The sequence below is a fragment of the Diceros bicornis genome, chromosome 11 (assembly GCF_020826845.1).
Source record: "Diceros bicornis minor isolate mBicDic1 chromosome 11, mDicBic1.mat.cur, whole genome shotgun sequence".
Taxonomy (NCBI): domain Eukaryota; kingdom Metazoa; phylum Chordata; class Mammalia; order Perissodactyla; family Rhinocerotidae; genus Diceros; species Diceros bicornis.
Window position 1 is genome coordinate 31,866,731 of NC_080750.1, and position 14,663 is coordinate 31,881,393.

Here is a 14,663-nt window from a genome sequence, read left to right on the forward strand (position 1 = left end):
TATTTTTCTTGAGGCTCTAAGAATCATTCCGCAGTCACTTGGTCAGTGTTTGTGTCTTTTCTCCAGATATTAAATTTCTGTTTTACCAAAGTGAGTAAGTATATGATTATTCAGCTTAGACTGGGCTGAAGTCTGTAATGTTTATGGAGAAAGCTGCCACAAGAATCATCATAATGTGAGCAGTATGCAAGGGGCCTGTCTAACCTACTGTAAAGAACATTTGCTGTCAAAATCATTACATGAAAATGATTATCGCTTATTTTAAGAATTTTACCTATTTATTAGACTTAAAAGTCTGATGGGACCTCTACTTAAAGAAAAGTAGTAATTCATTCAAAAAGATTCACTGAGCACTACCACACATCAGGCACTGTTTTTATTTCATTGTGATAGATTACACCAGGTTATTTATGTTATCCCTCCAAATCAGGCTCTTCTCTAATCCAGGTGGGTCTGTCCTCAAGTTAGCCTAAAGCGTCAAGGTTGTACTATATGTTTGGTGTTTATATTCTTCTACAAGGCTGTTGAATGCACAAAGGCAGGGATAACGCTCATCTTTTCACTAGTCAGAATAAAAAATTCCTGATTGTTCTTTTGCCTGTAGTGTTCATCAAGACAATATGATGTTCATTCAAAAGGCTTTGCTCTTTGGTTTTGCTTCCAGCTGTATCAGTGCGGGTCTTCCTAAAACAGAGGCAAACTGGCAGGATGTAATAAGTGATTTGAAAAGAATTGAAGATCTTATTCAAGTGAGTACTCATTTTTCTATAAAATTTCTGGTATAATTGCTATGGAGTATGGCTCTCCCTGTGTTTTGCTGTCAATCTTAATGAAATCTCACTTGGAACAATAATATTTTTGTAGGAATTTGTGAGCCTTGTAATGCCTCAGATAAAATCTTTTACTTACAATTTTCAGATCCTAATAATCTTTAAAACTCAATTTATAAGTGCCCCAGCATGAAGAGCTCTCTGTCACCACAGGCCAGAGACTCCCTTCTCTTACTAGAGAAACTAAGTGGCTTGGTGGCGCTTGCAGGGAGAATGGCCTGACCTAGGGAAGGGCGAACCCCGCTGCCACCTCTAGATGCCGGCTGGCCTGGAGGAACCTGCAGGCGGCAGAGAACAGGATCCCCATTGACAACAGGGCCAGGGAAATGCCTTCTACCCCAGTGGGCGACACAACAGGGAACAGTGGGAGTCCCAGGAGCACCAGGTGAACCAAGCCTTCCAGATTAGCACTGCAAAGATTCTGAAAACTAAACTGTCCTTGGAATCACACCATACAAACATAGGTCAGAACCTGTGTGCTAAACCTAAACAGGGTGGCTGCATGCTAAAATAGAAGACTTAAATAGACTAGGGTCGGGACCGGCCTGGTGGTGTAGCAGTTAAGTGCGCGTGCTCCGCTTCAGAGGCCCAGGGTTCACGGGTTCGGATCCCAGGTGCACACCGATGCACTGCTTGTCAAGCCATGCTAATGCGTCGTCCCATATAAAGTAGAGGAAGATGGGCACGGATGTTAGCCCGGGGCTAATCTTTCTCAGCAAAAAGAGGAGGATTGGCATCGGATGTTAGCTCAGGCCTGATCTTCCTCACACACAAAAAAATAATAGATAAATAAATAGACTAGAGTTTCCTAATGTAATAGCCCATATACCAGAATAAACTTGAAAATTATTCATCATACAGAGAAGCAAGAAAATCACAACTTGAAAGAGAGAAGACTCTGAAACAGACTCTGAAACTGAACCATCATAAAAATGTGCCAGCAAGCAATTACAAATACCCTTGAAACAACTGAAAAAAATAGAAAGTCTTAGCAAAGAAGTACGATATGTAAAAAGAACCAAATGGAAATTACATAACTGAAAAATACACTAACTGAAATACAAAACGAACTGGAGAGGCTCACTAGCAGAATGAATATGACAGAGGAAGGACAGCGAACCTGAAGATAGAATAACACAAAGAAAACAGACTGAAAAAAAAAAGCCTCAGGGATCTTTGGGACAAAGATCCAGCATTCCTAGCGTTAGCAACCCAGAAGGAGAGGAGCAAGAAAATACAAGTAAAAGACAAAGACTGGCTGAACTGATAACAAAACGTAAACCAACTTTATGGTTTGAACCAACTTCAACTCCAATGACATGGGTAGGATGAAATTAAAAAGAGAGAAAAAGATAAACTATATTGTAGTGGGTTGAATAGTGTCCTCCCAAATTCATGTCACTCAGAACCTCAGAATGTGACCTTCTTTGGAAATAGGGTCTTTGCAAATATAATTAATTAAGATGAGTTCATACTGGAGTGTGTTGGGCCCTAAATCCAATGACCAGTGTCCTTATAAGAAGAGGACAGGCACAGAGAAGAGGCCATGTGAAAATGGAGGCAGCTACAAGCCAAAGAAGATTGGAATGATGCAACTACCAGCCAACGAAGGCGAAAGATTGCTGGGAGCCACCAGACGCTTGGGAGACGTAAGGAAGAATTATTCTCAAGAGCCTTCAGAGGGAGCCTGGCCCTATCAACACCTTGATTTTGGACTTCTAGATTCCAGAACTGTAAGAGAATAAATTTTTGTTGTTTTAAGCCACTCACTTCATGTTACTTTGTTATAGCAGCTCTAGGAAGCTGATACATATGCACACAATAATTTTAAAAATGAGAAGTGGCCAGGGCCGGCCCCGTGGCTTAGCGGTTAAGTGAGTGCGCTCCACTGCTGGCGACCCGGGTTCGGATCCCGGGCTCGCACCGACGCGCTGCTTCTCTGGCCATGCTGAGGCCGCATCCCACATACAGCAACTAGAAGGATGTGCAGCTATGACACACAACTATCTACTGGGGCTTTGGGGGGAAAAAATAAAATAAATAAAATCTTTAAAAAAAAAAAAAAAAAAAAATGAGAAGTGGCTTTATTAATATCACATAAAGTAGACTTCGCAGAAAATAAAATTATTAGAGTCAAGAGGGACATTACATAATGGTGAAAGATCAATCCACCAGGAATACATAATGATCTTAAATGTGTACACACCAAAAAATAGAGCCTCAAAATGTATGAAGCAAACTCTAATTGAACTGAAAGGAGAAACAGACAAATCCACAATTATAGTTGAGGACTTCACCATCTCCTTCTCAGTAACTGAAAGAACTACTAGACAGAAAATCAAAAAGGATATAGAAGAATTGGGCAACTCCATCAACCAGCAATATCTAATTTACATAGATAGAACACTTCACCCAACAACAGCAAATACGCGTTTTTTTCAAGCACCATTCACCAAGACTGAATATATCCTGAGCCATAAAACAAACTTTAACAAATTTATCGGAATTGAAATCCCACAGAGTATGTTATCTGACCACAGTGGAATCAACTAGAAATCAATTATGTAAATATAACAGGAAAATCTCTAAACATTTGGAAATTAAATAATTCACTTCTAAATATTCCATGGGTCAAAGAGTAAGTCTTGAAGGATATAAAGAATACATAGAACTGAATGAAACAAAAATACGACATATCAAGATATGTGGGATTCAGGTAAAGCAATACTGAGAGGGAAATTTATAAAACTAAATGATTACAGTAGAAGAGAGGAAAGATTTCAAATCAACAATCTAAGTTCCCTCCTCAAGAAACTGGAAAATGAAGAGCAAAACAAACCCATTGCAAGCAGAAGAAAGGAAATAATAAAGGTAAGAGTTGAAGTTAATGAAATTGAAATCAGAAAAACAATAAAGAAAAGTAATGAAACATAAATCTTATTTGGAAAAAAAATCAATAAAATTGATAAACCTCTAGCAAGACTGACAAAGATAAAAAGAGAGAAGACACAAACCATCAATATCAGGAATACAATTGGGACTATCACTACAGAACCTGCAGCCATTAAAAAGATAATAAAGAAAAACTATGAACAACTTTACTCTTGTAAATTTGACAACTTCGAGGAAATGGACCAATTCCTCAAAAACCACAAACTGCCAAAACATAACCCAGAGGAAGTAGATAATGCAAAAACTTCTATAACCAATACAGACAGTGAAGTCATCACATGCAAACCTTCAAAAGATTCTCCAGGCTCAGCTGCTTTTACTGGAGCATTCTACTGAACATTTAAAGAAGAATTAACACCAATTTTACAGTCTCTTCCAAAAATAGAAGAGGAGGGAACACTTTCCAATTCATTTTAAGAGGCAAGTATTACCCTGATGCTAAAACTAGATAAAGACAATACCAAAAAAGAAAACTACAAATACCTCTAATGAATTTAGATGCAAAATTTTTCAATAAAATATTAGCAAACCAAATCTACCAAAGTATTAAAAGAATTATATGCCATGACCAAGTGGGATTTATTCCAGGTATGCAAGTCCTGTTCAATATTTGAAAATCAATCAATGTAATCAATCATTATCAATAGGCTAAAGAAGAAAATCATATATCAAGAAAATCAAATCATATCAGTTGATGCAGAAAAGGCATTTACAAAAATATAATACCTATTCATGATAAAATTTCTCAGCAAACAAGGAATAGAGAGAGAACTTCCTTAACTTGGTAACAGAGCATGTACAAAAAGCCTAGAACTAACATCATACTAAATGGGGAAAGATTGAGTGCTTTTCTCCTAAGACTGGAAACAAGGCAAGGGTGTCTTCTCTCACCACTCTTATTTCAACATAGTATTGGAAATTTAGCTAAATCAGTAAGGCAAGAAAAAAGAAATAACAGGCATAAAGCAAAAAAAAAAAAGAAATAAAGGAAGATTATAAAGGAAGCAATTATAAATCACCCCAGATCTTTTTTGTGAGAAAGTACCAATAAATAGCTATATTTTATTTAAAGAATACAAATTAAAACTGTGATAACATATCATTATGCACCTATAAGAATATCTAAAATAAAAAAGTGATAATGCCAAATGTTGGCAAGGATGTGAAGAAACTGGATCACTCGTATATTGCTGGTGAGAATGTAAAATTGCACAGCCACTCTAAAATAGTTTGGCTGTTTTTTATAAAACAAAACATGCATTTACCATATGACCCGACAATTGCACTCTTGAACATGTATATCGAAGAGATGAAAACTTAGGTTTACACAAAAACATGCACTGAGGGGCCGGCCCAGTGGCATAGTGGTTAAGTTCATGCGCTCCGCTTTGGTGGCCTGGGGTTTGCGGATTCAGATCCTGGGCACGGACCTACGCACTGCTCATCAAGCCATGCTGTGGCGGCATCCCATATACAAATTAGAGTAAGATGGGCACGGAAATTAGCTCAGGGCTAATCTTCCTCACCAAAAAGAGGAAGATTGGCAACAAATATTAGCTCAGAGCCGATCTTTCTCACAAAACAAAAATGCACTGAATGTTCATAGGGCTTTATTTGTAATAGTTAAAAACTGGAAACAACCCAAATGTCTTTTCAACAGGAGAATAGTTAAACTGTGATACATTATATCATGGCATAATACTGATAATATATAATATTATATATATTAATATATTAATAGCAATAAGAAACAAATTACTGATATTCACAACGAGCTGGATGGATCTCCAGAATTATTATTGTGCTGTGTGAAAAAAAACCAATCTGGATAAACAAACTGTGCTACATCCATACAATGAAATGTTATTCAGCAATAAAAAGAAATGACCTGTCAAGCCATGAAAAGACATGGAAGAACCTTAAAAGTATATTGCTAAGTGAAAGAAGCCAATCTAAAAAGGCTATATTGTGATTCCAACTATACGACATTCTGGAAAAGGTAAAACTATGGAGACAGTGAAAAGATCTATGGTTGCCAGGGGTTAGGGGAAAGAAAAGGATGAATAGGCAAATGAAATAGGTGATGTTTAGGGCAATGAAACTATTTTGTATCATACTGTAATGGTGGATACACGTAATTATACATTTGTTAAAACCCATAGAATGTACAACACCAAGTGAACCCTAGTGTAATATAATATATGTAATCTGTGGACTTCAGTTAAAAATGTATCAATATTGACTCATCAATTATAATAGATGCCCCACACTAATGCAAGATATTAATTATAGGAGAAACTGGAGGAGGTGTGCGAGGGGATATATGGGAACTTTCTGTACTTTCTGCTCATGTTCTGTATACCTACAGCTGCTCAAAAAATAAAGTCTATTAATTTTCTCAAAAAGCCAATCTCAAAAGTTTACATCCTGTATGATTCCATTTATATAACATTCTGAAATGATATCATAGGAATGGGGAGCACAGAAGTGGTTGCCAAGGATTGGAAGGATGGGGGAGGTGGTTTTGGCTGTAAGAGAGTAGCAGGAGGATCCTTATGGTGATGGAACTGTTCTGTGTCTTAACTTTGGTGGTGGTTACATGAATTTACACATCTGATACACACACACACATTAATGCACATAACACTAGTGAAATCTGAACAAGATGGGTGAGTTGTATCAATATCAATTTCCTGGTTGTAATATTGTACTATGGTTATGCAAGATACTACCATTGAGGGGAAACAGTGAAAGGTCCACAGGATCTCTCTGTATTTTCTCTTACAATCATATATGAATTTAAAATTATCTCAAAATAAAGAATTTAATTTAGAAAGCTTAATTTAATGTTTTCAGTAGATTGTTCTTATTATATCTGAAGCAGGGCATGGTTTCTCATATCATCTAATTTTTTTCCTTTCAGTCTATACATATTGATGCCACTTTATATACTGAAAGTGATGCTCATGTGAGTATAAGTTTTCTTTTTCAAAGTTGTTATATTCTTCCAGTTTTCAAAAGTCTGAGAAGTATATTTTCATAAATTTACTGAAAAAACATGTATAGTTTTAAAATCTAACTTTTGGTGTGTTCTTACAACATACGATCAATGAATTTTATAAGTAATTGTTGAGGTTTTGGGACTTGGGGACAAAGAGCTACATAGATGCTATTTTTGTAATGGTGCCAAATTAAAACATAAAAAAGCCTTTTCCATCAATGTCAAACAAAACATATTATACATTTTTGTGATGCAGTTAGATCATGATGCAATTAAATGCAAGAATCAGGTTAACTGATTCAATTTAAAAGTATCCAACATATCAGTTGTTTTCAGTGCTGTAGTATATTACCATCTTTAATCGTATTTTCTACAAATTGCTTAAATGCATTCACGTTCTACATTTTGAATGAATCTCTACAATTGTCAGAAAAGGATTCTAGCTGGTTATTCTCTATGTGAGAAAAGAAAAAAACACAACCCATAAAACCCATCAGAATTCAAAAATGATCTTGAACTTGTTTCATTAATACACTAACCTTGCCTAAGGCATGTATGATTTCAGTCATGTTGCTAGTCCCTTCCCTCTGGATTGGTTACAAAAAACCAAGAAACAAATACCCGACTTCTTCACCTCGTGGAAAACAAACTCTGTGTTGTGTGCCTTCAAAACAATGAGTCCTCCCTCTGTTATTCCTCAGTTAGAGCTTCCCTCAAATAGAAGGTTTTGCCCCCACCAAGACGGTCTGAGCATTGGAAAGAAGCCGTAGCCAGAAACTAGAAAAAACAGATATTCACCAACCACTTGGATAGAGCTGCTGCACATAGAAATTGTCTCCCTCCTTTGGCTTCAGCATGTTTTCCATTTTTCTTTGCATTTTTTTCAAAGTAGAAAGCAGTCAATTAACTACCAACACTCAGCATCCTGAGACTGCTTTTTTGCAAGAAGATAACCTTGCAGCTCATAGGTTATAGGAAGAAGCTGAGATGGAAATTTAGATTTAAATCCTGACTCAGCTACTTCCTAGCTGTGTTACCTTGGAAGTCACTAAACACTTCTGAACCTCAGTTTTATTATTTATTTTACCATTTTGTTTTATTTATTATTTATTTGATTATCAACATGGTGAGTACTTATTACCCTTTCAGTCCTGAGCAGCGGCTGCGGGGGATGAGGAATATTGCCAGTGCCAGGCACAAGTGTGTTCCTTCACTCATTCATTTATTCATTCATTCAGTAAGCATTTAAGTGCTTGCGGGGTCCCAGGCACTGTACCAGGCATTGAGAACACAAAGTCAAACAAGTCATGGTCAAATTCCCCGATGTTCATTAAATGCTTCCTTTTTTTTAAGTTTAGGTTTTTGGTAAAGTAAATGTTGTGGGAAACGTATTATTGTGGTACCCGAACGGTACCTGTCTGATTTGGCCAGCCTGTGAGGAGGCAATACGTGTGCTGTGATTTTTCTAACAAATTTCTTGGAATCACAGCTGCCTCTGGAACCTTGGAACTTGCAGGAACAGCATGATTCGCGGCTACCACTGTTTAAAATGTTAACACTACAATCTGATTCTAAAAATTCTTCCCTGTGCACTATCTATATTCATGTTTTGAGAGTTTCGGGCCAGTATTATCACCCTTTTACACAGAGGAAATGTGCTCCATAAGAAAAAGCATTTATTTCGATGTTTTCTAGTTTTACATTCTTTCTTCTATACAATCACCCTCCTTCTTCATTGTTTTCTTGTCAGTTTGTTTTGGTTTTGGTTTCAAAGCCAAAAGAGAAAAAAATCAAGCTGCTTCCTATGTAAAACTTCTTAGGGGTATTGTGTTTCTTTATAAAATATTTGGATTGATTTTTCAAAAGATCAGAATTACATCTATGTGAGAATGAATAGTGGGAAAACAATTTTATTTCAAAATGGTTCTTTGTGACTCTATTTTTAGCCCAATTGCAAAGTAACAGCGATGAAGTGCTTTCTTCTGGAGTTACGTGTTATTTCGCATGAGTCCAGAAATATGGACATAAATGAAACAGTAGAAAACCTTATCATCCTGGCAAACAGCAGTTTATCTTCTAATGGGGTGAGTTATCCAATAGTCATATTGGATATAGAGCTACAGCGGATGTTTTTGGCTTGCTTGGGAGAAGTCATTAGCTGGATATAAGGGACAAGCAGACCCTCCGAAGGGGCACTCAGGAGAGGGAGTTAATTCCAATGGAGTGGCATCCAGAAGTGGCCCCATCACTAGTGTGCACACAGTCCTAAACTGTTCATTCATTTATTCATTCAACAAACACTTACTGCACAATGCCAGGCAGTGTGCTTTGGTGCTAGAGTGACAGTGGTAAACCAGTCAGGTCACTGACCTCAAGGTGTTTATCACCAGGTACAGTGGATAGGCGTTAGTATAATTATGTAATTAAGTGTTTAGCATCAGTAATAGAAATCCACATTTATTGGGTTTTTACTCTGTGCCAGATACTATTCTTCCAGGATTAAGTGGTAATTCATTGAATCCCCACAATAAATCTGTGAGACAATTATCCTTGTTTCTGTTCTAAGATTGCAGAAATTGGAGCACTAAGAGCTTGAATCACTTCCTCCAATTCCCGCAGCTAGTGAAATAAGGAGCCAGGATTCATACCCAAGCAGTTTCACTCCAGAGTCTGTCTTCTTATCTACTGAAAGGATAAATGCCACAAAAGGATAATAATAAAAATATTAAGGGCCAGCCCTGTGGCTTAGCGGTTAAGTGTAAGTGCTCCACTGCTGGCGGCCCGGGTTCGGATCCTGGGCGTGCACCTACGCACCGCTTCTCCAGCCATGCTGAGGCCGTGTCCCACATACAGCAACTAGAAGGATGTGCAGCTATGACATACAACTATCTACTGAGGCTTTGGAGGAATAAATAAATAAATAAATAAATAAATAAATAAATAAATAAAATTATTAAAAATATATTAAAATTTGAGTATAATTTGGGGTCTCCCAGGCATCATGAGCAGTATAGGGCTCTGGGAAAGCAAATAGTAGGGACTCCCATAGTAGGCTGGGAGATCAGCTATGCAAAGGCCTTGAGGTACAAAAGATTATGGCTTTCCTGGCATAACGCTAGTGGCCAAAGCAACGTGATAGAGAGAAGTTTTATAAACAAAGAAGACATAATAATTTGTTAATTTAACAAATACTTTTGGGCCCCATTGTAGGCCCTCAGGATAGCAGAAGTGAAAAAACTGTGGTCCCTGCTCTTAAGGAGGGAAGTGGTCCCTGCTCTTAAGGAGGGAAGAAGCATTAATAAAACAATCAATAAACAAATAAATAATGTTAGTTCCAATGGCCAAAAAGAAGGCAAGTAAGGGGGCTGGGATTCTACTCTAGAGAAAGTTTACCTACTAAGCTGACATTTGGCGAAGACAGGAGGGAAGGGGCCTTAAGGATTCCCAGAGAAGTAGGCTCAGGTAGAAGCAACCGAAAGTGCGAAGACCCTGAGCTCGTGGGGCTGGACACCTTGGATTTTCCCTAAAAACGCCAGGCTGCTTTAGGTCTTTGCTTAGATGTCACCTTCTCAGTGATGTCACTTCTTTACAATTGCAATCCCATCCCCACATCAGCACGCCCTGTCCCCTTCTCTGCATGTCCCCCTATCTGACATACTACATATTTTACTTAGTGGATATTGTCTTCTTTTCCCTACCACAATGTCAGCTTCAAACGGGCAGGCATTTTTGCTTTTTTTCAGTGCTGTATCCCAACTCCCAGAACAATGCCTGGCATATGCTAGATACTCGATGTATTTATGAAATGAATATATTAGTGTTTAAAATACCCTTGTGATATGTTATCTCTATGCTATCAGTAGAAAGACTGAGCCATGCAACAGATAATCATGACAGTATCAATGGTGAACTCTTTAAGGTACATGTTCATACTCTTATCATGACATGGAATATGGCACATGTAGTGGAAGTCAGTCCAGACCTGGACATGGAGAATTTCATTGATTATGTCAACTGCGATGAGTCATTTAATATCTCTGCCTTCCTATCCGACATAATTATTTTCAGCATCAGATAGGACAGTGTTATATGGAATAAGACAGTGCCTGGCATAGAGTATGTTCATAGAGTAAATTGGTAAATCTGAATTTCAAATGCTTAATGGATGTAAAATCTAATTTTGATTTTGGCTGGTACAGCTTTCATGGTTCAGATGATCTCTAAAAAGTTTATTTATGATTGCTACATTTGGAATATTCTAGTTCTCCAGGAAGCTCTGTTTAAATTTACAGCAATTTGTGGTATTCACCTAAATAGTTCAATTCAACCAATAATGATTGGGCGAATAATATGTGCCAGACCCTATGCTAAATGCTAGGGAAACAAAAATACATGCTCCTGCCCTCCTGGAAGAGCTTAGAGAACAGTGGCATAAAAAGCATAAAACTCCATAATATTAATATAATATATGATGTGATATGAGGGAGAGTCTAGACTAGGGATTCTGAGAATGTAGAGATGGGACATTTAGTCCTGCCCCAGGAGCTCACAGGTTCAGGAAAGCCTTCCTAATGGAGACAGCACATGAGTGATCTTAAGTGTGAGTAGCAGTAGCTGAAATAGAAGTGTGGAACAGGCAGAGAGAAAAGCCAAGGCAGCGAGGCATCTAATAATGTAATGTGTGCATGGGGGAAAAGGCATGAGCTCAGTGGTCCTAGAGCATCACGTTTGAGGCAGTGGGGAAAGGTAAAAGATAAGTAAGGAACAGCTCAAGGAGGGCCTGCATGCCTTGCAGGGAGGCATGGACTTTATGCTAGAGTATAAACCTAACCTCGTGCTAGGGTGTAAACCACAATGGTATAAACCATTGAGAGCTCTAAGCAGGAAGTCCATGGTCTGATAGACAGGGCTTATTTTTTTCAATGTCTTTAATCCATTATAGGAAAAATAAGCCCATATCAAATCTCCCAGTTCTCTTTTCCATAGTTCTTCCTAATATGATTTTAATTTGCCAAAGTTTTCACGTCTCAAGATTTCACCACATGGTTCAAATGTTATGATATTACCGGGAAAGAAATATATTAGACTTTGTAATCTAATCTTTTTTTTTTATTTGGCAGAATATTATAGAATCTGGATGCAAAGAATGCGAGGAACTGGAGGAAAAAAATATTAAAGAATTTTTGCGGAGTTTTGTACATATCGTGCAAATGTTCATCAACCTTTCTTGATTGCAACTGATCCTCTTCAGCATTTCTATTATTCAAACATCTTCCCACTGCTTAGAGACAACAAAACACTGTGCATTTCAAATATGTTGCCAAAACAAGTATTTTAGCAAGATGATCAGGATCTTGGATCAGATGAACTCTCAGAAATGAAGAGTGAAAACTGTCACTGAGTAACATGGTGACTATGAACTATCCTCAGACTTATTTTGCTCATTTATTTTTAATTTATTATTGAAATTGTACATATATGTAGCATAATAATATAAAAAAGTTGAATAAAATTGTGTACATATTTTGTCCTTTAAAATTGCACTGATATTTTACCTCTTAAAAGAAAATAAGCGACATTTGTTCGAGGGTGAGAGTCAAATTATTTAACAAGTGGTGGGGCTGGGTACCACTGCTGCAGGTAAACAGATGCTCCAACCAGTGTCGAACCCCTGACTCCCAGCCCTTATTTCCTTCGCCATTAGGTGTAGACCTGGAGGAAGAACTGAATACCGAGGAGAAAGGGGGACTAGGTATGAGCCAGTGCTTTACTCTGTCATTTAGTTACTGATACATAAAGCACCTGTTGTGAAAGGAAGACGTTGCAAATCCCTGGCATGTAATGTGCATCAGTATGTCTTTGACGATGGTGATAATAAACCTACACTGATAGGCAGAATTGCGTATAGAAAACTAATGGTTGCAACGACCTTTGTATTTCATGCTTTCTCAAGTACAGGTATTTTACTTTCACATTCTTTTTGCCATGTTTGTAGAATTAAAAAAAAACTGTTAGCACAAACATTATATGACAGAAAATAATTGTTTATATATGTGTATATATATATATGTGTATATATTGTGGTATACTGTTTAAAATGTGCAAGCTTTCTTTTAATGGAACTATGATTAAATGAAATATTCTTGTCTCATTACAAATTTCTTTCACCTAATTCACTCCTGACAGTCTCCACTAAGAGACCATAGGTTAGGAATTGATCTCTTAAGAATTTGATTTCACTCCATTTCACAGTACAAACTGGTTCTCTGTTGAAACATTCTTTTATCACCCAGTGCCCCATCCATGCTCATGTATCTCATTCCTCTGGTTGATGTATGCTTAAAAATTTCTTTCAAGATAGTTTCAGAGAAATCTATATCCTATTTGACTTTCAAAGAGTCATGTGTTGGCTCTCGGTTTGTTCCCTAAACTCAGTCCAGACAAATAGTATTAGGCAGCCACACTTTAAAGTTTAAGGATTGGGATTGTAGCTGGTTTTTTTTTTCTTTTTTTCTTTAATTTCATCTGAGATGGAAGTTTTTTTCAGTCTACCTTCTATTTTTTTTTTTTTTCCTAGCTTTTCTACTGATGGAAAATAGGAAAAATGCACCACTTTTAACTGTGAGTTTCCAATCCAATCCTTGGACAAAAGTTAACACCCTCTCCAGTGTTGGGATAGGGGAAGGAAAATCATAATGGCAGTCACATTACCAGTAATATTTTATAGTGAGCAATAATCCATTCTGGTTATATAAGCACACAAGTGGGCTTAAAATTTGGCATTTTCCAGTGCTCAAAATTAGAATTCTTCCCACATTAGTTACTTAATATGGATCACTTCAGTTGACCTTAAGAAACTCAAGGCATAGATCTATAACTCCTTAAAATACACTTAGCTAACTTAAAAAACAAGGTCATCATGTAAAACAGTCTAAATTTTATTTTTCATACTTGTATACTCAACAAAATCAATCTTTCTTTTGTGTTTCAAAATCTGCCCTTCTTGAACTGTCTTCCTTAATTTTTTTTTTTTTGTGAGGAAGATCGGCCCTGAGCTAACATCTGCCAATCCTCTTCCTTTTTTCCTGAGGAAGACTGGCCCTGGGCTAACATCCATGCCCATCCTCCTCCACTTTATATGGGACGCCGCCACAGCATGGCTTGACAAGCGGTGCATCGGTGCGTGCCCGGGATCTGAACCGGCGAACCCCAGGCCGCCGCAGCAGAGCGCGCGCACTTAACCGCTTGCGCCACCGGGCCGGCCCCCTGTCTTCCTTAATTAACCAGCCCAGTGTCATTTCCCTAGACGAGGCTACTGGATTTATGTCTCACCTACTGCCCTAAATGCTGGAAGTATTGCCATACATTACGTATAATAAAGAAAGCACAAATCCATAGACTTAGAACCTCCAATAGTAAAGGCGAGCCTAATAAAAATCAGATTTACAGTCCAAAGTCCTATTGGGAATTATATTCTTATCTTTCTTAATTTCAGATAAATAAAAAGATATATGAAACAATATTATTTCTAACCTTTCCCCTAGCAATAAACAAAAGGAGCTAGAAGGCCGAGGACATGGACATGCAAATAGAACCAATACATAATTTGTGAGCCCAGAGATTTTTAAAACACAGTCACAAGTCTGGTTTTATATACTCTCCTTCTTTATCTTGGAACAGAGAATCAATGGAATTATTTTGTTTTGCTGCTGTTGTTGTGAGAGGGGCTTATGTGTTTTGATGTGTTACTGTTTATGGCTGCCAAATTCAATGGCTCATAAGGTCAAATCGACACATACAATATGAAAATCAGGTAATGTGATTCATTCCTCTCTTCTCCCCCACCCCGCCCCCAGAAATACTACAGAATGCATTTTTGT

General features: G+C 37.5%; 1 protein-coding gene across 2 annotated transcripts in view; it reads left to right on the plus strand.

Moving 5' to 3' along the window:
* The window catches only part of IL15 (interleukin 15), an 84,510-nt gene extending 70,771 nt beyond the window's left edge, over positions 1 to 13,739 (plus strand). For both annotated transcript variants that reach the window (XM_058550119.1, XM_058550120.1), the window contains 4 exons: positions 665 to 749; positions 6,706 to 6,750; positions 8,730 to 8,867; positions 11,904 to 13,739. In XM_058550119.1, coding sequence (XP_058406102.1) covers positions 665 to 749; positions 6,706 to 6,750; positions 8,730 to 8,867; positions 11,904 to 12,014 — 379 coding nt within the window. In that variant the 3' untranslated portion in view covers positions 12,015 to 13,739. The remainder of the gene's footprint in view (positions 1 to 664; positions 750 to 6,705; positions 6,751 to 8,729; positions 8,868 to 11,903) is intronic.
* The last annotated feature ends 924 nt before the right edge of the window (positions 13,740 to 14,663 follow it).